The sequence below is a fragment of the Osmerus mordax genome, chromosome 9, assembly GCF_038355195.1.
Source record: "Osmerus mordax isolate fOsmMor3 chromosome 9, fOsmMor3.pri, whole genome shotgun sequence".
In the NCBI taxonomy this organism is placed as follows: Eukaryota; Metazoa; Chordata; class Actinopteri; order Osmeriformes; family Osmeridae; genus Osmerus; species Osmerus mordax.
The window spans coordinates 6,904,352-6,931,663 of NC_090058.1; the positions used below are offsets into that span (position 1 = coordinate 6,904,352).

The 27,312-nt window shown below is 47.2% G+C and overlaps 1 protein-coding gene across 1 annotated transcript; it reads left to right on the forward strand.

Annotated features, from left to right (window-relative positions):
* Window positions 1-7: 7 nt before the first annotated feature.
* On the forward strand, window positions 8-24,229 carry rnf144aa (ring finger protein 144aa). The gene is made up of 9 exons (XM_067243817.1): window positions 8-70; window positions 353-629; window positions 13,397-13,553; window positions 14,500-14,604; window positions 15,723-15,783; window positions 17,789-17,999; window positions 19,262-19,409; window positions 19,888-19,977; window positions 21,367-24,229. Exons 3-9 carry the CDS (start codon window positions 13,401-13,403, stop codon window positions 21,496-21,498), a joined length of 900 nt encoding a protein of 299 aa, XP_067099918.1. The 5' UTR covers window positions 8-70; window positions 353-629; window positions 13,397-13,400; the 3' UTR covers window positions 21,499-24,229.
* Window positions 24,230-27,312: the final 3,083 nt, after the last annotated feature.

Consider the following 27,312-nt stretch of genomic DNA (forward strand, 5'->3'; position numbering starts at 1 on the left):
ATGGCGTCCTTCCAGTGCGCAGAGTGCAGCTGATTCTTGCCTCTCTAGAGCTGTAGATGGCATCGTAAAGGTAAACGATATTTGTCTGACAACGTTGCCATATCTTGCTGCGTGGTTTGTGTATGGGGAATGTTTTCTTGGCAGCAATTACCATAAGACACTGAGTGGTTGAAGGAGGGTATTGTCTTTTCATGAAGATCCCACCGCTACTGTAACTGTCAGTCGATAGACTGCTCGGCAACGGAGTCTATTTGTTCTTTTCTGTTTATTAGTTTTTCTTGTTTATGTCTATGCAGGCTACACGTTGTCCTTTCACACTGATTTCTTAACAAATGGCATTGTTTCTGTCCAGCTGATCCAGTTGCCTCTATGTACAAATGTCTCCGCCCCATGGATAGACCACCGACTGTAGGTTAGATGAGTGACATGGATACAATTAGAATGCCGTCAGTCACCACCCAGACCGATATTAGGATAGCTTCCAGTATGCTCCTGCTACTCCAGTACTGCTGACCAGTCAGCCCACTTCTTCGCTAATCCAATTCAAGAGATCAACTAGGACTGCAGTCAGCTCTCATCTCTCCCGAAGACATTATCTCAAGGAGAATTCGGCGTTATCAGACAGCCAGGTAACGATGTTTGTTTTGTGTCTTTCTAATCTACTGCTTAGCAGTAAACCACAGCGCATTCTGTCCCTTCTTTCCTACTATTGGTGTGCTGTCCCTGACTAGGGTGTTCTTTCAAGCTGTGGCCATAACTGCTTACTACTTACTAACGTATTCTAGAGAGGCATCTCTCAATATCTTATTGACTGACATCATCCACACATAACACTCTAGCGTTATGCAGGTACATGCAAAGATCAGTAAACGATGATGTTTTGTCTCATGCCAATTTCAGACAGTCCATGTTTTAGTGGTGGTTGTCTCTATCTGTATCTCCAACTTCTAGGGTATTGTTTGATATGTTATAACTACCAATAGGAAAGTAATTGCTTTAAGATCATAAATAATAAGTTATGTTCTTTTTCCATTCACATGTTGCTGTATTGAAACTTTTTATTTTATTTTTTGCAAAGCCTGTGTTTGCCTCCACTCCCAGCAGGCATCTAGGGTGTTGGTTCTGGAAACAGATTGTGTTTATACAGCAAACACATCCTCTCTATTCAAGTGGGCCTACACCCTCCCCAACAACTAGCTGTATTAATAAAATTTTCAATTCTATTATTTTCGAATGTTGGCTGGCTGTAAGAATACCCAGATAGTGTGACTTACAGAGTCCTTCAAGGGAGATAATTATGACTGCCATAACAGACATACCATCTCCGTAGCGTGTTGAGACTGATGTCACTGACAGAACTGAGAGGTCATATTTCCATGTGCATCTCTGTAGAGATATCCATGGATCCTACTTTATGGTATGAATGTGATATGAAACCCTGCTTCAAAACAGTTGGGATGTTGCAGCACTGTTAACAAAGGTTGGGTTCATTCCAGTGGGAGGACTACGAACAGACAGCAGTAAGGCAGGCAAGTAGACAAGCAGACAGACAGGCTGTCAGACAGACACGCAGACATGTAGACAGACTTGCAAGGGCATGGTTTCCAGGAATGATGCATTCCCATTGGGCAACACGTACCATGTCATGACCAGAGATTTGTTGGCTTAAAGGAAAGTGTTGTTCATTGAAAAGAACTATTGCATTGTTTTGAGTGACAGCCCACTTTCTGGGAAAAAAGGTTAGGGTTGCCTTAAGGGAGAAAGAAGAATGTGTTTTTCAATGGCTGTGGTATGGCTAGTAGTCTCAGAACAACGTGTTCCTGGAAGTCCCTTGAGAATATGTTCATAGTGTGGGCACACACACAGACACACACCTACACTCTCTCCCATGCCATCATAACTCTGTTCATTCGAGTGCCCACCGCATCCCTTCCCAGGTGAAGGCCCTCCTGTCCTGCTGCCCATGGTCTGACACTTCACCTCACGCAGCATAGATACTCTCAAAGCACTATGTTGGCCCCAGAAAACACAGGCCCTCTTTCATTCAGAAGTACCGCCAGTATAGCTTGAATGTTTGTCCAAGCAATTTATGGTCTCTGACCTTGCCTCAACGTGTAACGTGAACTACTGTGTTTTTTTTAAAGACTGCTACTGAGTGGTTTCATGTGATGATTAGGCTGTTATATCGCCGAGAATCTTAACAGGTAGCTCTCTCTGATGATACTGTTTCACTGAGTAATGGCTTCTTGACTGACCCGCAAATTTAGTTTTAGGATTTATTGAGCTCTATATAAACGAGCATTTTTTTTTGTCAACTCGCATACTAGTACTCGTCTGCTAGTGGGTGTTTCTCTCTCTCTCTCTGTCTGTGTCTGTCTGTCTTTGTCTTTTCTCGATTTATTTATTTTTGTCTCTCTCTGTTTGACTACCCTGCTCTTTCTTTCTCTGACACAGCACTGTTGTTCTGTTTTCTTAACTCACCTGTTTAACACAGCACATTAACCACCGCTAGTGGCTTTAGACGGCTTGTGCTGGTGGTTCATCCGCGGCGCTTAGCCCAGCAATTATCGTCTAATTACTTTCAGTTCCTCATTACCATGCAAATCCTGTTAGTGTGCCTACCCAGAGTAGGCTCTGGGAGTGCACTCACAACCACACATAGAAAAACTTGGTTAGTTGTGTTGTGCTAGAACTCCACAGGAATAACTGTACTCAAAATGATTTGTTTAAGTTATTTGCATCCACAGTCAGCAGGTATATTGCTATGGATTGGGTGTGCCGCTTGAGTCTGGAACACATTGGTTGAGTGTTAAATTATTCCTGAAATGGGCTTGCCTGCGAGGAGGACTGGTTGCTCTGTGTAATGGTCCGCAGCCAGAACAACAATAACCTTTTGTTGTTTGATGAGTGTCATTGTTTGAAGATGTCTGGTGTTATTTTATAAGGCTATAATGACTGCTATTGTCGACAGCATCCCTCCAGATTTCACAGCCTCACTGAAAAGCTTTCCCAGCTCTGAACACAGGAAGCACAAACGGTTACTGAGTGTTGTATCATTTTAAATGTTATTATAATATCAAGTAAATAAAATGTTTTGAGTAAATGCCCATTCTTCTTACACTGTAGTTGTCCGTCAGTTCCTCATTTGCATTCAGGAAGAAAGAGGAGTGAGACGTCATGCAATGCATCATGGGACCTGTATGAGAGCCAGTCCACCATGGTGGAGTTATTATATGTAAATATATAAACTGCTGCACCTTCAGAAAGCCATATAGTTGGACTACCCCCTCCCCCTCCCCCTCTACACACACACACACACACACACACACTGTACTCACAGTTAATACATCAAATTGGTGCACTGACAAGGTATGTTGCACTTGTATCTGTCATCAAGCCCTTGGCCAGAATGGGGGAGTAGCATGAGGTTACAGCTTTGTATAAAGAGATATTTCCACAGAATGAAGGCAAATCTTCTAGTCAGTACAGTTACAGAATACAGTGTGTGTGTGTGTGTGTGTGTGTGTGTGTGTGTGTGTGTGCGTGTGTGTGTAGTACTAGCCATGTGATTGCCATGGGTTGCTTTATATCTTAGGAAGAAAGGCTTAGCTTACATTCTTGCTAATAGGCCTGGACCCACACAAGGAGCAAACATGGCCTACAGCATGTGATCCTATGTCATGTCATCAAGAGTATTGATTACTGTAGATCAATGTCTCTTCCCTCATGGAGACTTTGGTGAGAGACTTCTCATGTTTTGGTGGCCCTTTCCGGTGAAGTCGAGAGGGTTTTCATCCCTGCACAAGTGTACCGAAACAACAGCAGGATGTTTGTGTGTTTCCTTCGGTTTCAACTTCCTCTCTCCCCTCTGCACTGGGACTCTGAGCCTGAGAGAGAGAGAGAGAGAGGGAGAAAGGCAGAGGCAGGCCTCTTGTATAAGTCAGCAGCTATGATGGAGAAAGAAGGCCTGTAGAAGCAGAACTATGCTGGGCCAAGGCCAGGGGAGGACGGGGTGTGTGGGGGGGGGGGGGGGTGGACAGAGACACTAACTAGAGATGAAGACGCACACAAGATGCACTCCCCATCTATGAAACCTTTTATTTGTTTGCTCCTCAGTGGTGGTTGTTGTGGAGGTTGCAGAAAGCAGACATGCTGCATCAGGTGTTCTGGCAGTCTGTGGCTCTGCAGCCAACAGGACGAGAGCAGAAAGGAAGGGGAAGTGATATCAGATCAAAATTTCAGATATTTCATGATACTCGTGCGACAGACCTATTGCCTACAATGGCCAAGAGACATGGACAAATGACCAAACGGGTTGTGCTCTGGTGCACTGGGACGGTGAGCTCCATGCAGCTCATCAGGCACAGCAACTTCTGAAAATCCCTCTACACGTTGGCCTCTTTGACTTAGAACTGTGGAGATGTGTTGGCTTGTTCTCTAGATAAGGATGGGCCACTGGCCGCCCGGCCCTGCCAGGCCATCATTCAGGCCAGATGGCCACATGTTCAGCAGATAGGCTTGGAGGGTCCACACAGCCAGTTCCAGCTGTGTGACTCAGCAATGCCCTGAAACATGACAGTCCCGTGTCCCTAGAATGCTGAGTTAGTTAGTCCATTGTGCCTGGCCCTGAAACAAGGCAGTCCCATGCCCTGGCCCTGAAATGGCACTGACAGACAACAGGATTGAGATTGGGCTCCTCTGTTACACAAGGATGATGGCAGTGGTTGTGGTCAGACATTTGAACATTCCAGTGAGTAATGGTAAGAGAATTATCCCTTGAGGAGCTAACCAAGCACCACTTCCCTCACATTAGACTCCTGGATGTGTTTCTGACTGAGTCTCTTTGTCTCAGGTCCTCTGCCACCAGGTTGCTGTCCAAGTCATCCCTGACTGGGCTCAAGTCATCCCTGACTGGGCTCAAGTCATCCCTGACTGGGCTCAAGTCATCCCTGACTGGGCTCATGTCTCTCCAGTGTAGCAGAGGGAAGTTCTCAAACTCTTATCTCTCTCATCATCACACTCCTCCCAATCTTCTACTTTTCTGTCACCCCCAGCTCCCTCCCTCTCTCTCCTTTACCCTTTCTCTCACTACCTCACTCTCCTTTTTGCCACCTGTGTCTGTCAGGATCTATTTATAGATTTTACTTTAGCACCTTCTAGTAGGTTATTGTGTGTGTGTGCTTAAACCCTGGTGGATCCAGTCTGATCCGGCTCTGGCTACAGCCTCAACACACAAGATAAGCAAGCGGACCACGCCTGTGGTCTATCGGCTTCTCTGGACTGGATGTTAGCACCACAGCCCCAGGGAGAGGGGCTGTGTGTGTGTGTGTGTGTGTGTGTGTGTGTGTGTGTGTGTGTGTGTGTGTGTGTGTGTGTGTGTGTGTGTGTGTGTGTGTGTGTGTGTGTGTGTGTGTGTGTGTGTGTGTGTGTGTGTGTGTGTGTGTGTGTGTGTGTGTGTGTGTGTGTGTGTGTGTGTGTGTGTGTGTGTGTGTGTGTGTGTGTGTGTGTGTGTGTGTGTGTGTGCGTGCGTGTGGCAGTGTGAGAGAGAGGACACTGAGGAGAGTCCAGAGGCCAAAGGAAACACTAGGCCAATCACACTCAGTGCATGCTCGGCCTCGCTGAAAATCAGGGAGCGTTTAAGCTTGACTCAGCATGTGAACTTGAAAGAGAGAGCCGCAGAGGAACAGAGCCGGGGAGAGAGAGAGATGGGGGGGGGGGGGGAGAGAGGGAGAACCGTGTGAGCAGTCATGACCAAGACGTGTGAAAACTGCGTCTGCTTGTGGGAGCGGGGAAAAGAGAGAACGAGAGAGAACATGCCAGTTGGACGAGATGATGTCAGACGGGGCACGGGCGGGGAGGGGCCTGTGGGCGAGGTCCACATGGCAGGTGACTGAACCTCAAGCCTGCATGTGCACTTCAGAGCTGTCAGAGCAGCTATGTCAATAGCGTCGGCATGAAAGACAAACAATACAGGCCCAATCTCTCCTTCAAGAGAGTTTGACATGGTGTTTCCCCCAATGACTCTTAACGCTCTCATGTAGTATGTCTACTGAGTATTCATTTGGTGAAGTAGTCTAGTTGGACTTAGAATCTTCCCCAATGCTCATTAGGCACCTCTTAATTCATTCATTCTGCCGCAGCAAACGGATGATCGGTGAGTGTCTGAAGTGGCTTGGATGCATGAGTTGAGTTAGCTGGGGAAGACAACAGATTGTAGGCACAGTCGACCCCTCACTCCGACCCTCCACATCTGTCAATAGCAATACGCTCATCCTGGCACGCCTGTCTCTCCCGCTTAGTTCACCAGACACTAATGTGAGCCAAGAGGCTTTTTGGTAGGGTGATGGGGGTGGAAGGGGGGGGGGGGTAGCTGTCTCCCTCAGTGGCTTAGCACTCCCGTTTTAAAGATTGTGGCAAGACTGATTTCATTTTCTACCCACTGCTGTTTCCCCCCCCCCCCCCAAAAAAGAAAAAAGATGAGTTTTGCTATTCTCGCTCTCACTCTCTGTCTGTTTTCCATGCTGCTATTCATTCTTTCATAATTAGTGGTTGAGGGGCACAGTGAAGGTGTATAGCCTTCGCTACTAGCCTGGACTTGTGTTTACAGATACTGAGGGCTAGGGTAGGCTTACTACATCAATCCCCCTCATCTTTGAAGTTGTTGTTCTTCTCTCTCTGACTACAATTTTCTCAGATATCGCTCCCTGGCTGTATTTGTCCTCTAGTGAGAGTCCCCTTGCCCTCCTCCAATCCTAACAAGCCAGGTCTTTGTTGCTTGTCTTCTCTCCTACTTCAGACTGCTTGGGGAAGTCATTTCGGACTCTCTCACCAGAACAAGCATGGGCACAGATTCAACAACATGGGAACTGTACAGTTTTGAAGCTGAAGTAAAAGTACAGATGGGGTGTGCGTATGCATGTTTGTGTGTGTCTGTACGTGTGTGTGTCTCAGTGCCAACAGGGTTAATAGGTGTTGTCAGTGGACCCTATCTGACAAGTGTGATTGTGTTCCTGCCTCCTGATCTGTCCGACTGTGGAGGAATATCTGGAGTCCAATTAAAACGTCACATGTCTCATGAATATTCATGCTGAGTCATTAGGCCATGTCAAAACTTGAACTCGTTTGCCTAATGGCACATTTAGGAGGCTCCGGGAGGTTTGGAAACTGGACTGAAGCCCGGGGCATTTTTTTGTTTTTTTCCATGGCCCCCTCTGCTCTATTCCCTCTCCTTTTTTCCTCGTCTCCCTTTTCTCTTCCCCTCTCCCTTCCTCTTCCTATCCCCCTTCGCCCCCCCTCTCCAGACCAGACCAGAGCTGGCCCTGGCTGCAGCGTGATGGGGATGGCAACATCCCCAGTGGGCAATGAGACTGGCTTTCTCCTAGTTACCCTGGCTTGACCGCTGCCAGGCCTGTCTGTCTGTCTGCCTACTATACGGCATCCTAGACGAACACACACAGACACATCTGGAGGGCTGTGCTGTCTAATTCCACTGGGCAAAGTGGACCTTCTGTCACTCAGAAAGCCAGCCACCTCTGCAGTAGTCACCCAGGCAGTGGAGAGGAGCCATGTGCTCCCAGCACGCACGCCCGTCACCTCAGCACACCTCTCTCCCGAGGCTGGGAGATCACAGGGCCATCCAAAAATAACAGACCTCTCGAGCTGTAGGGGATGAATGTGGGTCAATTGGCAAGAAAACTAGGGTGGCCTCCTGGGAACATGGCGGCTTATGGGTGGGATATATTGTTGTGTGTATACCTTGGCTCTCTAAGGGACCTGTGACGTCACATCCTGTTACCCTCTGTAACCTGTTGTCCTCCTTTTTGAATGCAGAAGTGTGTGTGATGGGATTAGTTGAGGTTAGGGTGAGAGGTTGGGTACAGTCATGACCAAGAGCTAAATGGTCTTGTTAGATACCTCCACAAGCGAGTTTGTCTATCGGTACCATTTGTCTTTTGCCAAATAGTTTGATGCCTTCAACAGTTAATGATATTACAACTCTGGGGAGGAACCCTACTTAATCTGTACAGGAAGTTCATGACTTGGTCTATATAAAATACAAGTAGTTGTGCAAGGAATGAAGTTGCCACCATTATGTTGAGGTTGTGTGTGTGTGTGTGTAGCAGCCCTCTCCACCTCTCTTCTCTTTCCCTGCTTGGTGTTCCTGTCGTCCTGGAGATGTGGCAGTATCTGAATATCTCCCATGGCAACGAGAAGTTAATGAGTGTGTGTGCTCCTGGTCAGAAGTAACCTTGACTTACTTACACACACACACACATACACACACACACACACACACACACACACGCACACACACACACAGGCATTTATTCAAGCACAGACACGCACACACACACTCCTCCATTCTCAAGCACAGGCATACATGCACAGGCACACATTTATGCTTATTGTTTAAACGAAAAGAAGCCTATCTTGTGTGTGTTTTGAATAGTCTCCTGACTGAGTGTAGTGTGTTCATTGTCTTGTATTGGAACAATTTCCCATATCAGTACACCAAACAAATCTTCTAGGCCCCACAAGCAGAACAAGGTTACTTCCTGCAGAACACTGCTGTCTTTATAATTCATACAGTATACTGCTCTGGAGTACTGTAATGGGATTTATATAGTAGGTTACTGTCTGATTGTGTTTATGTTAGAAGGATGACAGGGGATTATTGTTGTCTTTTGTAGTCCCCAACTGGGATCATCTAGACAGGTTTCTCATGGTTAACATAGACATCGTCCCTCCCCCGGGATTAGAAAATGTTTCTAATCCCTCAATCTCAGCGGGCCTACCTGTAGAAACAGCTCTCTCACCTCCTGGTCCTCTGGTGTGTCTTGTATTGAAACATCACGGCTGTCTGAGTCTGGCTCAGACTGCTCGCCAGTTCATCTCGTTCTCTTTCATGATTCTAAAACAATCTCTATCGCTCCATGCTACAGTACATACTGCTAAAATTTGTTTAATATGCCTTTCTAGTTTTATTACACTTGGAGAAAAAGGACAACTTTTTGGGAGATGGAAAATTCTTCACATTGTAGCCTGGAAGTTGGCCTTAGGACACCTGGTGTTGATTACCTGAGATCCTGAGACCACGCCCTGCCCCAGCCCTTGCCCCAGCCCTTGCCCCAGCCCTTGCCCCAGCCCTTGCCCCAGCCCCTGCCCCAGCCCTTGCCCCAGCCCCAGCCCCTGCCCCAGCCCCTGCCCCTGTGGGAGAGAAGCATCACTATGGTGCTTCCAGCCGGATGTTTATGTGAGAAAATGAAAGCCTGTGTGTACGTGCATTCCTCATCACCGGGGAGACCCACGTCAAGGCGACACAGCATCGCTAGCAGCCAATCCGCATGTGCGATGGGAGGGCTGGGGGGAGTATGGGATATGGCCGGAGGGAGGTACGGGTTAAGATTGAGTTAGCGTCATCGTTAAAGAGCTTCGAGGAGTCGTGTTGACACGGCGACAGAGAAAGCTTCTGCCGATTGGCCCCGCCTGGAGCAGTGAATGCTGCAGCAGAGAGCAGGGAGCAGGGAGAGGGAATGGAAGTCTGGATGAGAGGTGGTTAGAGGGCCTGATTACACCCTAATCAGACCCTGATCTCACCCTAATTCCCACCCCCCTACTTCCTGACACAGAGCAGCTAGTGATGGTGCCATGGCTGCCACACCTTGGTGAAAAGAGAGTCTTAAAGCGAAAGTACACTCAAAAAGCATCCAGATATCATTGCCTCTCAATACAACTGTGTGCTTTATCCACTACCCAAGGATGTTAAAAAAAGAATGTACCGTGGGCATGTAAGTAGGGCTTAAAATGTGATCTACAGTGGATTTAGACGAGGACCTACAGTTTGTAAATGCTATATACCTGCTTATGAGTGGTACACACTGTATGTGATCTGTCTTGTCGGTTTGTGACGGTTTGTGAGTGTGTCTCATGCAACATCTTGCAAGTATCCAACCTCACCAGTCAGTTTTTAAAAAAGTGCTCTGTACTGAGGCACCTTAGCCCATCACCATGGTTTCAGACTATTCTGTCAACTAACTGAACATATTATAACCTTGAGCTTTTCCTTTCCCTTTCTCTCTTCTCTCTCGCTCTCTCGCTCTCTCTCTCGCTCTGTCTCTGTCTCTCTGTGTGTTTTAGTGTCTAATATATGTGTGTATATATATATATATATATATATATATATATATTACACATGATTGTCTTTCTCTCTCCTCTCTCTCTGAGCACTAGCCATCATTTTCACATCAGAAGACAATAAGCCCTCTCCTCAAACTGACAGTGCTCCTCTCTGAATCACCCTAATCATCTTCTCCTCCAGAGGCCTCTACCAAGCCAGGAAACGAGCTCCTCAGCAGCGTCCACACACACACACACACACACACACACACACACACACACACACACACACACACACACACACACACACACACTGGTTCTGACCCACTTTTCCTGTCTTTATCTCTCTTCTCTGTGTTTTCTCTGAACCCTCTGCAGGTTGAAGTGACCAGGAGCAGGTCATCATGGTCTCGGTTTGACAGGGCTTTTGTGTGTTTGAAGAGAGAGATTAAAAAACCCACTCCTCTATCAAAGCCAGACGTTTGTGTGTGTGTGTGTATGTGGCTGGCTGCTTTGTAAAAGGAATCCTGTGTTGTTTCATGTGAGCATTCAGCCAAGCTACAGTATAAATGTAGTCTTATGCAACCATCTAATGTTACATTATGTAATTAAACTGCAATCTGCACAGCCAGGTTGAAACAGAGAGCTGCTTCTCCTCTTGACCATCTACTTTTCTCTCTCTCTCTCTCTCTCTCTCTCTCTCTCTCTCTCTCTCTCTCTCTCTCTCTCTCTCTCTCTCTCTCTCTCTCTCTCTCTCTCTCTCTCTCTCTCTCTCTCTCTCTCTCTCCTGTTTCTCTACCTCTCACTGTCTTTCTGTCTCTCAATCTGCCTCTCACTCGCTGCCTCTCTCTGCCTCTCTTTCCCCTGTCTCTGCCTCTCTCTGCCTCCATCTCTCTCTTTCTCTCTAACTATATATCTCTCTATCTATCTAAGCTCAGACACAGTAGAGTGACCCTGACAGTGATATTAATGAGCCCAGACAGAGAGAGTGTGTTGACAGCATTGATTTAGTGCCTTTCTGGACTACGACGGGGTGTCTGCAGTCTGGGGGAGGCGTTAGGTGACTGATGATGATACGAACCCAAAAACTCAGGTAGAGGGACAACTGCATACATAACGTTGCTTTGTAAGTCAAGCTGTTTTTGAGATAAGGTTCAAAGGTTGAAGACTATCTTGCCTGACAAGGTTGATGCGAGTAGAGTGTCATAGTGTGCGCGCGTGTCTTTGGTGGACTCTGTGCGTCCTTGGTCACGATCTGACAAACTGGCCAATATCCCAGTCGGGGAATAATAGAGAAAGGGAAATATAGAGGCACCAAAGCAGATGATCAGATATTCCACAGGAAATACTTTCTGACTGCCATGTATAGAAGGCTCCACTACCCCCCCCCCCCCCCCCCCACTCGCCCCCAACCCAACACCCAGGCGTTTCTAGGTTACTATACATAACTGCTCCAGTGTGCTGTTATGGAAGACATGGCTAATGTGCAGTCATGGAAGAAGGATCCTAGCAGAGCAGGGATGTGTTCTGTGGCAGCATACAGTAGCAGGCCCTGTTGACTTCTGGCCTACTTGTGGTCTTCCTATTGATAGGAAGGGTTGTAGTGTGGTGGCCTGGCCAGATGGAGTCTTTTATTTATTTATTCAACCAGCAAGCACGCAGTGAGCATTGACTGTGGTGCATGCATGGTCTCATTGTTCAGACTGTGTGTGTGTTTGTGTGTCTGCGTACAGCTGACTTTTCATGCCTTTTGCATGTGTAGAAAATAATTATAAGTGTGCATGAAAGTGTGTGTGTGTGTGTCTTGCCGAGTGATAATGGACCTCCCAGTAAATAATGCAGCTGTGGTAGAGCTCCAGTTCATGTCCCTGTGTGATAAAAACTCTGCTCTCTCCTGGTCTCAGAGCAATCTGCTCTGCAGGTCTTCATATTTGTTGTGGAGGAAATCCATGAAGGAGAACATGCAAACTCAACACAGAAAAAGCCTTCAGTTGTACATAGTTGTCGGTAGAAGTTAAAGATCAGTGCTGGGTAATTTAGTATGGCCATTGTGGTGTTCTGCATTATAACTGGTTGAGGCAGTTGAAATACAAAAGGCCGGGGTTCATTTATCAGAGTCGTTTATTTGTGTTTATGTCAGATCCTCCAATACCGTGCCTCTGTGTCACCTGTTGCCAGGGTGGATCCAGGAGTTTTGCCATGACGTCCACCAATGGTAGGCTGTTGACCTTATGGACAGCTCTTGTGTACAGACGCCTGCTGGACCCTGCCACAGTTCAGGTCTCCCCCAGGCAGCACATGGACACGCTGTCTGCCTCCACGTTCACCTTCATCCCCTCTCCTCCTCTTCCTCCTCTTTCCCTCCCTCTCACCAGTCGAGGTGGCTGCTCTTTTAGACAGGGGTCGTACAGCTGAAAGCTCGGTCTGATCCCCCCCCCCCCATCCCCATGGTTGCCTAGCAGCAGAGGTCAGACCGTTGACGGCGGGCGTTTAGGGAGACTTCCTGTAAACACTGGAGTCATCGTCAGCTGTGACGGCAGATCCGTCCTCTCTCTGTCTCTCCCGCTGCCTCTCTTTTTCGCGCTCTCTGTCTCTCTCGTTCTCTCTCTCCCTGCGAGTGACAGGAGATACTGAGGCAGAGAAAGAGAGAGAGAGACCAAAATAATCCCTCCTTCATCCCCCACAAAGGAGAGGAGGGGACGTGCAGCGTGAGAGGAGGTGTTATTGGGGAGATTTGTGTGTTCACGGGGGGTGGCAGGCTAGCTAGCTACAGGAGAAGCTTCCCCACGGTTGGATTCATTCGCTGTCTGGTGGCATCATGAGGAGTATGAAAATGAACCCTGCTGACAGGGGGCATTTAGACAGAGCTGGTGTCAGCCTGAGCGTATGTGTGTGTGTGTGTGTGTGCCGGGATATGTTTGTGTTTGCTGTGACATTACCAGTATTACACTGACACACACAGACAAGCATCCAGAAGCACATAATCACACACACAGATCTGTACACACATCCACGCAGACAATCATACAGAAGCACACATTCTCACGATGCTGAAATGGTCTCACATCCACAACGTGCATCATCAGCCCTTCTTTGTTTCCAGTGTAACGACTCTGCCCCGCCCTGTGCACTGGAGCTCTCATCAGAAACACACCAGTTGAGCTGGAAAAGCAACAGTAACAAGCTCATAGCTGAGAATGGCCTGAGGAGGGAACTGGCTTCACTCACTGTGGGCTTCTGTGTCTGTGTGTGTGTGTGTGTGTGTGTGTGTGTGTTCCAGCTCCATGTCGGTGCCAGTCAGAATGACCACGGCTCGGTACCGGCCCACCTGGGACCTGGCGCTGGACCCGCTGGTCTCCTGCAAACTGTGCCTTGGAGAGTTCCCTCTGGAGCAGATGACCACCATCGGACAGTGCCAATGTGTCTTCTGCACTCTGGTCAGTACTGGCAGGCCATACCTGTCCCTTGTCTGTCTGTCTGTATGCTTGTTTGTCTGAGACTGTCGATGTGTCTGCCTGTCTGTCTCTCTGTATGTCTGTCTGTCTGCTTGCCACAACATTCAGGGTCATATCCCTGCCTTTTAATATCAATCAACAATGTAGTAAAGAATGGCTTTGTTTTGTGAACCATTGAGAAAATGAGGCCTGCAAGTCAGTACCTGGGTGACGGTTATTTGTGCTGAGGCAGACGCCTGTTGGAACAGTGGAGGACACACGGCAGCCTGGTCAGAACTCAGAGCAGCGGGATATAGGATCACCGAGATGGGAGCCAGAACCTAACAGAGTGTGTGCAGCTTTGTGCTAGTTAGTCTCACAAATATCCTTCTAAAGCCCAGTTCATCACTGTAGGGAAATTGGTTTTATCCCTCTGCATTGCAGAATTTGTTTTCAGGGCCCATCAAGGCCCTGGAGATTTCTCTCTCCTGAACCCAAAAGTTCTAGCTCTAACCCTAGGGCTAGTCCTAGCCTTATTCCCAGTTCTTGCACACCAATGGAAATGGCTATTAGGCTTTATTTAACTGTCTACTCACAAGTAACAGATAGCAGGATGCATAGTTAATGACCAGTGGAGCCTGGTCCAGGAAGGAAGGAAGGAAGGAAGGAAGGAAGGAAGGAAGGAAGGAAGGAAGGAAGGAGGAGGGAGGGAGGGAGGGAGGGAGGGAGGGAGGGAGGGAGGGAGGGAGGGAGGGAGGGAGGGAGGGAGGGAGGGAGGGAGGGAGGGAGGGAGGGAGGGAGGGAGGGAGGGAGGGTTTAAAAGAGTGGATGAGATAGAGGGGGAGATGTGTGAATAAGTTGTCCTTTGGTCCTTATTCCTATGTCCTTCCTCATTGGCTAGATGACCATCTAACTGGGTTTAATATTATGGCTTGTATGTTTCCTCCAGTGCCTGAAGCAGTATGTGGAACTACTAATCAAAGAGGGCCTCGAAACTGCAATTAGCTGTCCTGACTCTGCCTGTCCAAAACGAGGACACTTACAGGAAACTGAGGTACCGTTAATGCTATTTATGACATTAAAAAAACGCTGCTTTCCAAACAACTTACTAAATCACTTACTAAAGAAGACTTTCTGTACGGTACTTTCCAAGCCGCTTACCAAAACCCTTACTATGGAGTTGGTAGCGTATAAAACACACACACACACGCAGTAAAAACATTGTAGAAGTGAGCAGTATTGTCTGGGCTTAAAAAACTAGTTGTCACGTCCTTCAAACTAGCCATCCGTCTCAGCCAGGACTTCTTCTGCCTCGGAAGGGCAGGGTTGAAATGACCTACTCCTGTAGCATCAGCGCTCTTCATGATAGATGTCTGCTCTGCCCACCCCATAGCCTGCACCCCCATCCATCTCCCTTTCCCAGCTTTTACCCCAGGTCCACATCAGCTTCTACCCAGCCCACTGCTAACCTTTAGCCCTCCCCTGGCCCCAGGCCCTAGCACTCCCAGACTCCCTTCATCCTTAGTCCCCTCCCAGCCTCCTCTCCAACCCCCTGCAGTTCTTCCAGTGTGTTTACCAAGAGTAGATGATTCTTTCTGTCTGCATCCTTCACAAGGAGAGGTCACCCCGAGGTCAGCCGTGCTGGGCTGCTTCAGGCAGTTTGGTTGAGGGAATGGGCTCCCCTTCTTATGTTCTCTCTATCCTTCTGTTCTCCTTATGTCTACTATCAATCACAGTCACGGGTCTTTAATGAGACCTGGCTCGTCATGCATGTCAGTGGACACATCCCTCAACCGCACACACACACACACCCACACATACACACACGCACACACATTCTGACAGCTACGGCTCTGTCTGGTAATGAACTGCCCCTTTGCTGCCTTCTGAATGGTCATTTCATGTTCGAGTTAATTATATCCGTTAACCTTCAGCAGTACCTGGTATGCAACCACCACACACACACACACACACATGCACACACACACACACACAAACATATTCAGTTCCCTGAGACAGATTCTAGGTACTGTAATAAGCTGCCTGGGGTAACGTTCAAGACATAAAGTGGTATTGTAGCTAATGTATGTGTTGGTATACACACCTGATAGATGTCCCTTTCTAAGCCTTTGTTTGCTTTGATATCCGTCTTTATCTCTCTCTCTCCTTCAGATTGAGTGCATGGTGGCGTCAGAGATCATGCAGAAATATAAGAAGCTGCAATTTGAGAGGGGTGAGTATAGTGTTTTGGGTCTATGTGTGTTTCTGTGTGTGTGGTTGTGGGAAAGCGAGAAGGCATGAGAAGCGAGTGGGAAGGAGAGTACTGGATGGAATGGTGATGGCTGGGTAATTGGTGTGTACTCCCACCTGTCTTCCGTCCCCTGTCACACGGTGTCACTGTGACCTGGAGGACAATGACAACCTGCCTGTCTCTGCTGGAGTTCTAAAAATAGAGTTTGCTTCCCTCCCCTAAAAACCTATTCCTCTTTACCTCAGTACTGTGGACTGCAGGCTTTTCTCGCGTTTCAGCTGAAGTGATGTTTTTCTCTTTTTTTGAGTAGCTTTAGTGTGGATAACGGGGTGTCGTTATTTCCAGACAAAGCTCTTAATTTTCATCATTTGTTGTTTTTAGTTCACCTACTCTAGGTGACATCATATCGTTGGACCATGCTGCAGCACTGTCCTGACTTAGCTTTAGTGTCCTTATCAAAGTTTAACACCCTCCACTATTAAATATACATGAGGGGGTGGCCTTTTAGACAGCTTTCCTACTGATTTTAATGGGATTGCTGGAGCTATTTCATAGTGACTGTCTTCCTGGGTCTGATCTGTGGTTAGGATCATAGCTTATTTAAAGCCCTTTATCCTGCTAACTCTGTTCAGAGACTGTATATGTTCATCGTCTGGGATCGTCTTGTCTGTGCATCTGGGGTTTATCTTCAGAGGAAAATGTGCCATATCATAAGTGGCTTAGAAGTCCCCATCTCTGGCTGCTGGCACAGAGACATGGAGTTCCCACAGCCGAAGCCACTCTTGTCACACATCCTCTTTCTATGGAATGCGCCTTCCAGCTCCTCCATCCAACCAGTGAAACGCACGTGCGCACACACACGCATCACACACACACACGCATTTACACACAGGCAGCGTGAGAGCAGCCGTGGCTGTGTTCTGTCTGTATGAGTGAGTGAGAGGCGTGACAGGGACTTGAGAGAGGCACTGAGCCATCTCAGCAATGTCCCGGGCCAGCCAGGCAGAATAGCCGCTCACGCTCCCTGCCTGCCAAAGAGGCAAGAGGCAGGCGTGCACGGCGGTGGCATGGGATCGAGAAATATGGGGGGGGGGGGTCTGTGGGAGAGGAGGGGGGGAGTGGGTTTAAGGAGTTTAGGCTGAAATTGAAAGGGGTTAAAGGAAGGCATATAGCACTCACGGTAATAAGCTGTGTAAGTATATGCATGTGTCTGGAGGTGTGTGTGTGTGGGTAAAGTTTTGTGTGTGTGTGTGTGTGTGTGTGGAGGTTTGTGTGTGTGAGGTTTGTGTGAAAATCAGCAGGAAAGTATTGTTGTGGCTGTTCCTCTGCAGCAAACATTTCTAAAGCCAGGCTTGTTTACTGTGCTGGAATAATTGAGAAATAGACCATGAATAAATAAAACACATTTAACCATTATGTTTGCAGAGAATATCAGGCCATCCACATACATTTCCTTACACCTCTCCATGTACCAACAGTACCATGCATTCATCTTCGATTTGTTTTAATTCACTTTAATCCAAAACGATATACAAACAGGGCTCGCAACTTTTTCCCTCGCTGTCTCAGAACCGTCCCAAACTGTAAATTCGTAAAAAAAATTCTAAAGGTAACAAAACTATTTCGAAAAACAGTTACGGAAATAGTTTTGAATGTTTAGGTTTGCATCATTAACGAGTAGCGCCTGCTTGACGAGGTCTCTACTGAACTCTACTGTACTCTATTGTACTCTGGGTTGGAATACATGTTAGCTGGTAGCTAGCTAGTTTACTCATGATGGACGGCCACTGTTTGACAAAGCGCTATCGCTGTTTTGGACGACGGGACATTGTTAACTTCCAGCCCTGCATACGAATAGTGCAAGTAGAAACAACAGCAGAGGATCATGGATCAGAACCACATCGTTTTAACAGGATTTCGAGGATCAAAGATCGGAGCAGAGCGGTGTGTATCTGTTTGTAACTGTCGCCATGGTTTTGTGCCACAGAGGTGCTGTTGGACCCGTGCCGGACCTGGTGCCCATCCCAGTCATGCCAGGCCGTGTGCCAGCTGAAGGAGACGGAGGCTCCACTGCCCCAGCTGGTCACCTGTGCCGTCTGCACTCTGGAGTTCTGCTCTGTCTGCAAGGCCAGCTGGCACCCAGACCAGGCATGCCAGGAAAACCAGCACATCACCACCTTCCTACCAGGAGAGACCAGGTAGAGTAGACCATCATACCAGGAGAGACCAGTTAGACCACCACCACAAGGGAGAGGTGGATGGGGGCAGGGACGGAAGTGGGATTCTGCGTGAGGACAGTCAACCCTAAAACCTATACTCTGTGTGAACCACCACCCAACAACACTTTCCCTCCCTCCCTCCCTCCCTCCCTCCCTCCCTCCCTCCCTCCCTCCCTCCCTCCCTCCCTCCCTCCCTCCCTCCCTCCCTCCCTCCCTACCTCCCTCCCTCTCTCTCTCTCTCTCTCTCTCTCTCTCTCTCTCTCTCTCTCTCTCTCTCTCTCTCTCTCTCCTTCCCTCCCCCCCTCTGTGTTCCTGGAGACCTCACTGATGTCTGCTTACAGCTCCAGGACACCTGCCCTCTGCTCATCTGCCTGTCTCCCTATGCATACATGTAATGGCTGCCTGTCGTGATTCATCTGGTGCATCTTTAATAGGAGGTGGAAGGCTGGTGTTAGAGCAAGCTGGATGCAACGTGCTGTCTGATTGGTTGGCTGGTTGACTGCCAGGCTGGTGGGCTGGCTGTTGTTGTGTTGGCTCAGAAGGTAGCTCAGGTTGGCTAGGGTCAGCTGTATTCGGCTGAGGTCGGCTGGGGTTGTTAATGAGTCATGTTGAGTCATATAACATGTTCTGAATGTAACCTCCTTCAAAGCAAATATGCTGTCTTTCAAACCACATAGGCTGGCTATGCAGCCATTTCTCCAGCCATGCTGGAGGCTGGAGGAGAGGCTGGAAGAGGAGAAGGCAGTACTAGGAAGTGTTACTTTCTGTCACAAAATGGCTGCCAGGTATCAGATGAAAGGAGAGGTGAGGGGGGAGGGAGGTCTTGATTCAGTTGGCCCTGCTGCAATCAATACACCAGCTGGAGTTGGCCTAGAAATGAATGGGCTTGTTTTCCACGTGAGGCTGCTGTCTATAAGGACAGTTCCTTGTGGGCTCTGGCCCGGAGACCCCCTTAGCACCTGTCAGCCACAGCGAAGAGAGACAATACAGAGAAGAGACACAGACCTGCATTTTACTTTGACACCGAACTGACGTAGACGCTTCCAGATCTAGGCCCGCTTGTCAAGTTCTCAGGAACCCAACCATCCTCTTCAGTCTTTAAGGGAGTGTATTGGAGTTCTCACGGTTGAGAATCCCTGTGCTGGTATCAAGGAGCTGTGGAGGGATATTTAATCCCATCGGTGTTCAGGTGTTGTTTGAAGATCCTCTGACGGTGTCTCTGTTCTCCTCCCTCCCGGCAGCTCCCTCTATAAGAACGAGGAGGACGACGCGCCCATCAAGCGCTGTCCCAAGTGTAAGGTGTACATCGAGAGGGATGAGGGCTGCGCCCAGATGATGTGCAAGAACTGCAAACATGCCTTTTGCTGGTACTGTCTGGAGTCTCTGGACGTGAGTGTAACTTTGGGCCAAACTGGCCACCATACCTGGAAGCATTTAATATAACAATTACATAATCATATATGATATATCATTTAACAATATTATTGCTAAACAGAAAACACGTTTGTGTACAATGTTTGAGACCCCAGGTAAAATAGTCACATTTACATATCACTTAATACATAATCAATGCATGATGTAGCCATTTGTAAATGTTATAATAAAAAAAGATAATGTAACACATAATTATATTATGTCTATTGTAAGTCATATAACAACAATATCTACTAAGCCTTAGAAGCCAGCAGGAGTGTGCATGTGTGGCAGGTTTGTTGGCAGTGTCCTAGCTAATCCTAATTGGACTCTACAGGCCATTAGAACACACCGGTCTTTTAAAAGCAATTTTCTTTGAGTGGTGACCCATACCTTTCAGACCAGATGATGGCCAATTATTTGGTGTGTTTGTGTGTGCGTGTGTGTGTGACAGGATGACTTTCTCCTGATCCACTATGACAAAGGGCCTTGTCGTAACAAACTGGGCCATTCCAGGGCTTCTGTCATCTGGCACAGAACACAGGTGAGCGCCTACGTCTCTCTCGCTCGCTCTCTCTCTCTCGCTCTCTCTCGCTCTCTTTCCCTTTTTTTCTCTTATCTCTCCCTCCCTTTTCTCCCTCCATCTCTGTGTCTCATTCTCCCTCTCTTTCTCTCCTTTCTTCGCCCTCACACACATGCACAAACAGGACAGCCGCACTGCAGTGACCACACAGATACGTGCTCTCACGCGTGCTTGGCCATGGTCAAAAACACAAAATAAAAAAGTGTCCGGAAAAAGACAGTCATCCTTTCGCTATGACAGACTGCTCCGAAATGAAAAAGGATCCACAGTTATCATACAGCGGATACCATTCCCTCCCTGCATGACATCACCTACAGTACACTGCCAGTCATGACAAGACACAGCTAGCTACATTTCACAAGTGCTTTGTTTTACACAATACCGACCTAATCAGTAGTGTGTCTGTGGTAGATTCAGCTAGCCTTCCTTGTCCCTGTTCTGTCTGCAGTAGACGCTTCCTTGTTAAACAGACTGTTGTTGACGCTAGCATACACACAGACATCTGTTGCCCAGTGGGGCAGACTGAGTCATGAACAGAGCAAGCAAGCTAGCTAGCTAGCTAGCTGCCCGACAGCATATCTCTCCTCCCAAGACCTTAGAATGCCTGCCTTACATTCGGATGCCTCATAAATACTTAACGACTCAGAGTTGTGTGAGGACAAGCCAGCCTTTGTGAAAGCCCTGCCTCTTCTTAATGCCCTCCCCCCAACACACACACACACATACACACACACACACACACACACACACACACACACACTTCATGATCGAAATCAGATAAAGGCTTTAGTTAGAGGGTGCTTGGGGGTTTATGCTATTTACTATGGAGGCTTATTGAAGGAGGATATAGGAAAGAGAGAGAGAATGAGAGAAATATAGTAGGAAGGTAATTCCTCTCTTGTTAATGTCTCTATACTGTGGCGCTGTCAGGGCTGATTCACTTGATGACAGTTGTGCGTCCATGGAACTGCTACTTGACACAGGATGTACTCTGCAGCCTGGTAAAAGGACGGTTGGAAGGGGCTATTTTTAGAGGAGTGCCTCCAGACACCAGAGTGAGTCTCCCCGTCCTCCTTGGACCTGCCCCAGAGGAATCCTCAGATGACTCCCCGACTCTGAATTCGGAGGAAGTGCATGACGTTATTCACCAAGTCACTGTAGAAATGCCATTCTCTCACTGGCGAGATGATGTGTTGGTTTTTGCTTCCACCATGTGGTAAATTAAATGAACTGCACAATCAAGATAGATATAAAAAAATATCAGAACTGAAATGTATTTATTGAACTGACTGTCTCTCTCCATCTATCGCTCTCTCTCCGTCTTCCCTTCTCTCTCCACCGCTTTTGTAGGTGGTGGGGATCTTTGCAGGATTTGGCCTTCTCCTATTGGTGGCCTCGCCCTTCCTCCTCCTGGCCACACCCTTCGTCCTGTGCTGCAAGTGCAAATGTAGCAAGGGTGACGACGACCCCCTCCCCACCTAGCCCGCGACCCCAGCGACCGGGGCCGATCGGCGCCCCATCGGGCCATACTTTTTCCTTTTCCCTCCCTGCTTTCTTTTCCGCCCTCCTGCTTCCAGCGCTTCATTTTGGGGCTGGGCGTGGCGAGTGCCGGCCGGGACGCCGTCCTGATCCACCTGGGAGAGGGGTGACCTCTGACCCCCAGGACAACACATGGCCTGCAGTAGAGCTCCGGGGGGTTCAAAGTGTGTGGAGGTCAGATGTTGCGAAGGGCAGGAGCAGGATCACAATGTCCTGGCGTATGTGATGATGATGATGATGATGATGATGATGATGATGATGATGATGATGATGAGGATGGGGTGGTGGTGGTGGTGGTGGGGATGGGAGTGTGTGTAGCAGAGGTCCTGAACGGACCTGAACAGACAGACACTGGAGGCTGTTGTTCAGGAAGCGACCGGTGTGACGACAAGCCGAGGAGTCGGAACGAGCGGATTCCAGAATCCTCCGTGATCGGGACATTCTCATGTCAGAGCCACGATTTGAAAGACTTTTTCACTCTCGTCTCGGTTCCTCTGTTCTTGATTTGTGGCTCTGCTGTGGACTGAAGCTTTCCTCTCCTCCACTCACTCTGTGTGGTTCTACATGTTCCGTTTTTAGCGCGAGAGATGCACTGCACACGTCTGGTTTTGTTGGCACAGGAGGCTCCTCTTTCTGTCGGGGTGAGCGGTGGGCTACACAGGGGCGATTATCTCTCTCTCTCTCTATATATATATATATATATATACAGCACGTTCTGTTGGTGGTGTCCTTGTCTCTGGGCCTGTTTCTTCAAATGTGTGTTTGTGTGTGTACCCTCTGAGTGTTTCCAACACTCTAGACTGACCCAGAAGTAACTGACAGTCTAAAGTCTGACAGTCAAAGATAGATTACGCTAAAACTTCACTCAAAATACTGAGCCAAAAATTATGAATGGCCTTAAGTTGCAAGTAGCCAAATAAGTCAATACCCTAGTATCTAGAAAAAAAAATCACATTTTGTTTAAAGTTTGACTTTATGAAAGCACATTTTCCAGTACATCAAAATCAGCCATAATCGTGTATCGTGTTTTCCTCATCCATATCACGTTATTGTACACTAGATGACTGTAAGGAATTCTCTTTTTTTTCTTGTCTGACTAGAATCAAACTTGCATATGGTCTAGTGGGAGTCTTTGGTAGATAGCCCTCCAGCAACCGCAGCTCGCCAACATACAATACAGGCCTTGACAGTGACTGTTCTGTTTTAGAAGCATTCTAAACTGCACTCTATCATTCTGTCTATGCAAGTTTGTATATTTACGACCTCAACCTCTGTTTGTTGTGGTCATATCCAGTGGTACTGTATGTCCTATTCAAAAGACACAGTTTACATTGGCACAAACTGATCTGTTGCGAAAGGTTTACTCATTAGAGGTGTCAAACATATCTTGGATTGGGTTCAAATTTTCCGTAATCTCCACGCATCTCCATGATTTCAATAACTCCTGTATTTCATCATGGTTTAGGATTTGAAAATCATCTCCAGCTATCATTTCTGTCGAAAAAGGAACAGGCGTGAAGACAGTAGACATTTTGTTTTGTGTTTGTTACCTTTAGAGAGACCAGCCGTCCATTTCTATATTACCTCGGCTCCTCTCTCAGCTCATTACTTCAACCTGCCACAATCTGGAGGGCCTTAAACACCTAGACTGCTACGAGCTCCGAGCTGTCCCACTCTGCTCCGTATGAGAGCTGTCTGGAGCACTGTGCTGGTGGGAGAGGCCTGCCAGTCTTCATGTAGCATCAGAGGGGGTTCTTATACGGCTCAACATCAAGCATGAGAGAAGCGCAGTCATTAGCCTGTAGCTTCTACCTTCTGGTGCCCTACCAAAACACACATGACTACTTTTGACTACATTAGGCCTTTTCAGTTGACGAAACCTTCCTCTGAAGGTAGAGAGATAAGGACTGTGTGGGACCCCCTAAGAAAGTCTATTTTTCTTTGAATGACAATCGTGCCAAGCAGTAGTCGATGTACAGGCTTTATGATACATGTTTATATGGCTTCTTCCAGTTCTAGGAACACCACAGTACGTACAGTAGGTCTTCATAATGTTGGCTCTCTTTGTAGCTGCAACATATGTGTCACATAACATGCCATTTTCCAATCAAGCAGCAAGGGCTGATCCTGTAGCCTAGAGGCCTTGTGTGTTCTGGTTTTGGCCACCAGGGGGCCACATACAGCCTCCACCATGCCTTTCACAGCTCTTAACTAAAGCTTGAATCTTACTGTTGCATTGTATCCACACTAGACACGTTTACTAAATATATCTATATTTTATAACTGGTTATATTAGGAGATTGAGTTGCATGTTATATTATCAGGCTTAACTTTTTGTTTAAAAAAAAAAAGATATTTTGGGCTGGCTAACATCTCAGAATTGGTGTTAAGCAATTTCAGTCTGAAGATTTAGGTGTAATGTGTCCTGGTTTTTACGTTTTCCTTTCTCATCACAGGCTTGCTTTGTAAATCTTTCAGTTGGGTTTTTTCTACTTAAATCCTGAGTAATTCATTGTGTTTGTATTTGACTGGAAGGGAAGGATGTGTTTTGTAATCCTTGTACATTGGCATGTGTGGACAGTGTCATCTAAACACAAACTTCTACTCACCCCTATGTAACTGTTCCACTAACACTGTGACAAAAGATAATAAATGTTTTTTTTGTGACTGCTCATTTCCATGCATTTATCATTTTGTTTCATAAACATAATCTATTTAAAACAGTATTGTAACCGCTGTAGTAATCACTAACTGGTAAGGACACGGACCATGTGCCCCCTCTACTGCTGAAATTGTCATTTCATATTTCAGTCACAGGCAGTTTTTCATTCCAGTCAGTTCTGAGGTCATGGAAATGCCACAGAATCAGGGGTCTGACATAGATTTGGAATAAATGAACAAGACCCATCAATGTGTTGAATGTGTTTGTGGCAGGACCTAGCTGTTCTCGTCCCCTCCCTGGTGAATCATTTAACATCATTTGTCACATTGATTCTGCCTCTCGGCTCCCCTTTGTTGAATCACGAAAGACACACTCTGAATCTCCAATGAGACAGAACACAGGATGCAGTCCTCTCCAGCTCCCTGGTATGCCGTGTTTATCATTTAAGGGAGGTTTTCCATAGGAATAGCTCATTCAGAGGTCACCGCAGACATTCAAGTGTGATCGGTCCTGTCATGTTAAGAGCATTGTAGGCTTTGTCTTAGTTTTCACTTTCTTTCCCCTTCAATCTCACCTTTTATTTTTATTTTCTACTCTCTCTCTGTCTCTATTTTTCTCTTTCTGGCACTTTCCCTCCTCTTTCTTTCTCTCTTTTCCATCTCCTTCCTATACCAGATGTGGATCTGGGAGTGTTGAACAGACATCCCTGAAATGAAAGTGCAAACACCAAGTAACGACCTGGTGATATATCACCTCCCCAGCAGCTGTTCTCTGCTTGGAACCCTCTCAACCAATCACAGGGCCCAGCTACAGGAAGCTGCCATCTGCAGGCACCATGGCGACAGGGCTACGGCTGGGTGCTGATGCTGGGCTATCTGGAGGAAATGAAGTGAAGGCGAAAAAGGAAGAGAGGAATGGAGAAAATAAAATTAAGTTGGCCGATAGAGTTGAGGAAGAAGGCAACTAGCTAGAGAGCTCTGATACCTGCCTGTGTTGACCACAGGGTTCTAATATGACACACCTGCTGGTTCCAGGTCTGTTCACTGCTGTGTCCAGGCCTGGCTTCACTCACCTCCCTGCCAAGTGTTCCCCTACACGCCTTCTCAGCATATTTACAAGTTGGACTAGGTTTGGATGGGCTGAGCTCAACCAAGCAAGGCTGTGCTGGATGTGCTCTAACACCAGCTTGATAAAATACTCTTGTGTCAATATGTCCCAGAGTAAAAGAGTGAAGGCTTAGAACATTCTCTGAGGATGTTTATTCATGCTGGAAACACACTGTCACCCTCCTATGGTATACCTATAAAAACTATGGTATACCTACAGAAACTATGGTATACCTATAAAAACTATGGTATACCTACAGAAACTATGGTATACCTACAGAAACTATGGTATACCTACAGAAACTATGGTATACCCACAGAAACTATGGTATACCCACAGAAACTATGGTATACCTACAGAAACTATGGTATACCTACAGAAACTATGGTATACCTACAGAAACTATGGTATACCTACAGAAAATATTGAACCAGAACCATATCTCTCAGAGGTGTTTGTTGTACAAGTTAGCATGTTCAACTTTTGTCATTTGCAGTTTTTTTGCAAGTGTGGATTAGACTGGGTTCTTCATCTACCAAGGGTTATTTTAAGCCACTTTTCAGTCCAAACTTGTGAAAGAGTAATTCTATCATTAACACGTTTGTAGATATTAATTTGCAACAATTAACATCTCAGGTGTACCTACCACCTACACCTAAGATTACTTATGAGAAGGCAGGCAGCCTTGTGAAAGGAATAGATGCACCAGGAATAGTTGAAACCACCATCTGTGTTCTAAGGGAATATTAATGATTATTAGTTTTAACATGACCTGTGTTTATGCCTCAGGCTTCAAAATGGCTTTTGTGCCAAAATATATTCATTAACCAGAAGAGGGAGCTAGAGTGCCATCAAAAACATCATATAGATGAACATTAAAGACCCCCCAACCCACCACCCTCCACATTCACTCATTCAGGTCATGACACGCCACAGTGACAGAGGTTGTTTGTTCCCCAAGCACAGATTACTGTGGTAAAAACACAGGTCTGCCCTGGGGGCTTGGTCTGTCCAGGGGTCAGGGGTCAATGGCCAAGGTCCAATCAGAGCGCCTCTGTGACCAGGGGTAGTGAGACATCACTGTCAAGTGACATCAAATGACAAGATCGGACAAGGTGCCTTTGTTGATCAGATTTGTCCCAGCATGCCACAGTCCTGGTCTTTGTGTCCTCCACTCATGACACCTATTAACTCCCTACGGGTCATCATGTCCAGGCTGTTTCTCACAGTAAGGGAACGTTGCCTTGCCACGAACCAACAATGGCTGTATTTCTTTGTGGTTCCCAGAGGGTCTGGGGGTGAGACATTATCCATGTGAGACACATTACAGTGTAATGACAGTGTGCCACTAATAAAGGAGGTATGTCCATCAATTCCTTGGTGGGGAAGTGGGAACCAAGATGCAGTATCACTGTTCCTGTTGCACGACCTTGCTCTAGAAACACAATTTTACTCAAACTAAATCCCTTCCTTGTAAGGAGAAACTCTGACACCCAGCCGAATGATGCACCTTTTCACAACGGAACAGAAAGAGAGTGGGACTTTTGAATCTCGGCTGGTGCTAACACTGAACTGTCATCAGTCATGGAGGCATCACAGCAGTCTGTCACAGAAATGTGAAACACCATACCTTACTTACTTTATAGCACACTCCTGGAGCCAGCTGTCTATATTGACCTAAAGCGATATGCAATGAAGTGTTATGCAAGAGGTGTCAATAGTTTTGACAGATGGAATGTAGATTTGGGGGGGGGGGGGGGGGGGGGGAGAGTTCTGGGATTGTTCACCTGAGCCTCTCGTTGATACTGGGCCTGGCTGGGCTTACCCAGGTCTGGCTGGTCCTAACTAGGCATTACTGCGTATGGTTAGTCCCAACAGGGCCTGGTTGGGTTTTCAGGAGGTTCTTGACCTTGCTGGCCCAAACTGGGCCTTGCTGGTCCAAACTGGGCCTGACCCATCCTAACTGGGCCTGGCTGGTCCTAACTGGA

Excerpts from the sequence above, each read along its gene's own strand:
- rnf144aa (XM_067243817.1), top strand. The coding sequence starts at position 13,401 with ATGTCGGTGCCAGTCAGAATGACCACGGCTCGGTACCGGCCCACCTGG. Across the intron at positions 15,784-17,788 it reads GAAGCTGCAATTTGAGAGGG|AGGTGCTGTTGGACCCGTGC; the intron begins GTGAGTATAGTG and ends TTTGTGCCACAG. Across the intron at positions 19,978-21,366 it reads TCATCTGGCACAGAACACAG|GTGGTGGGGATCTTTGCAGG; the intron begins GTGAGCGCCTAC and ends CCGCTTTTGTAG.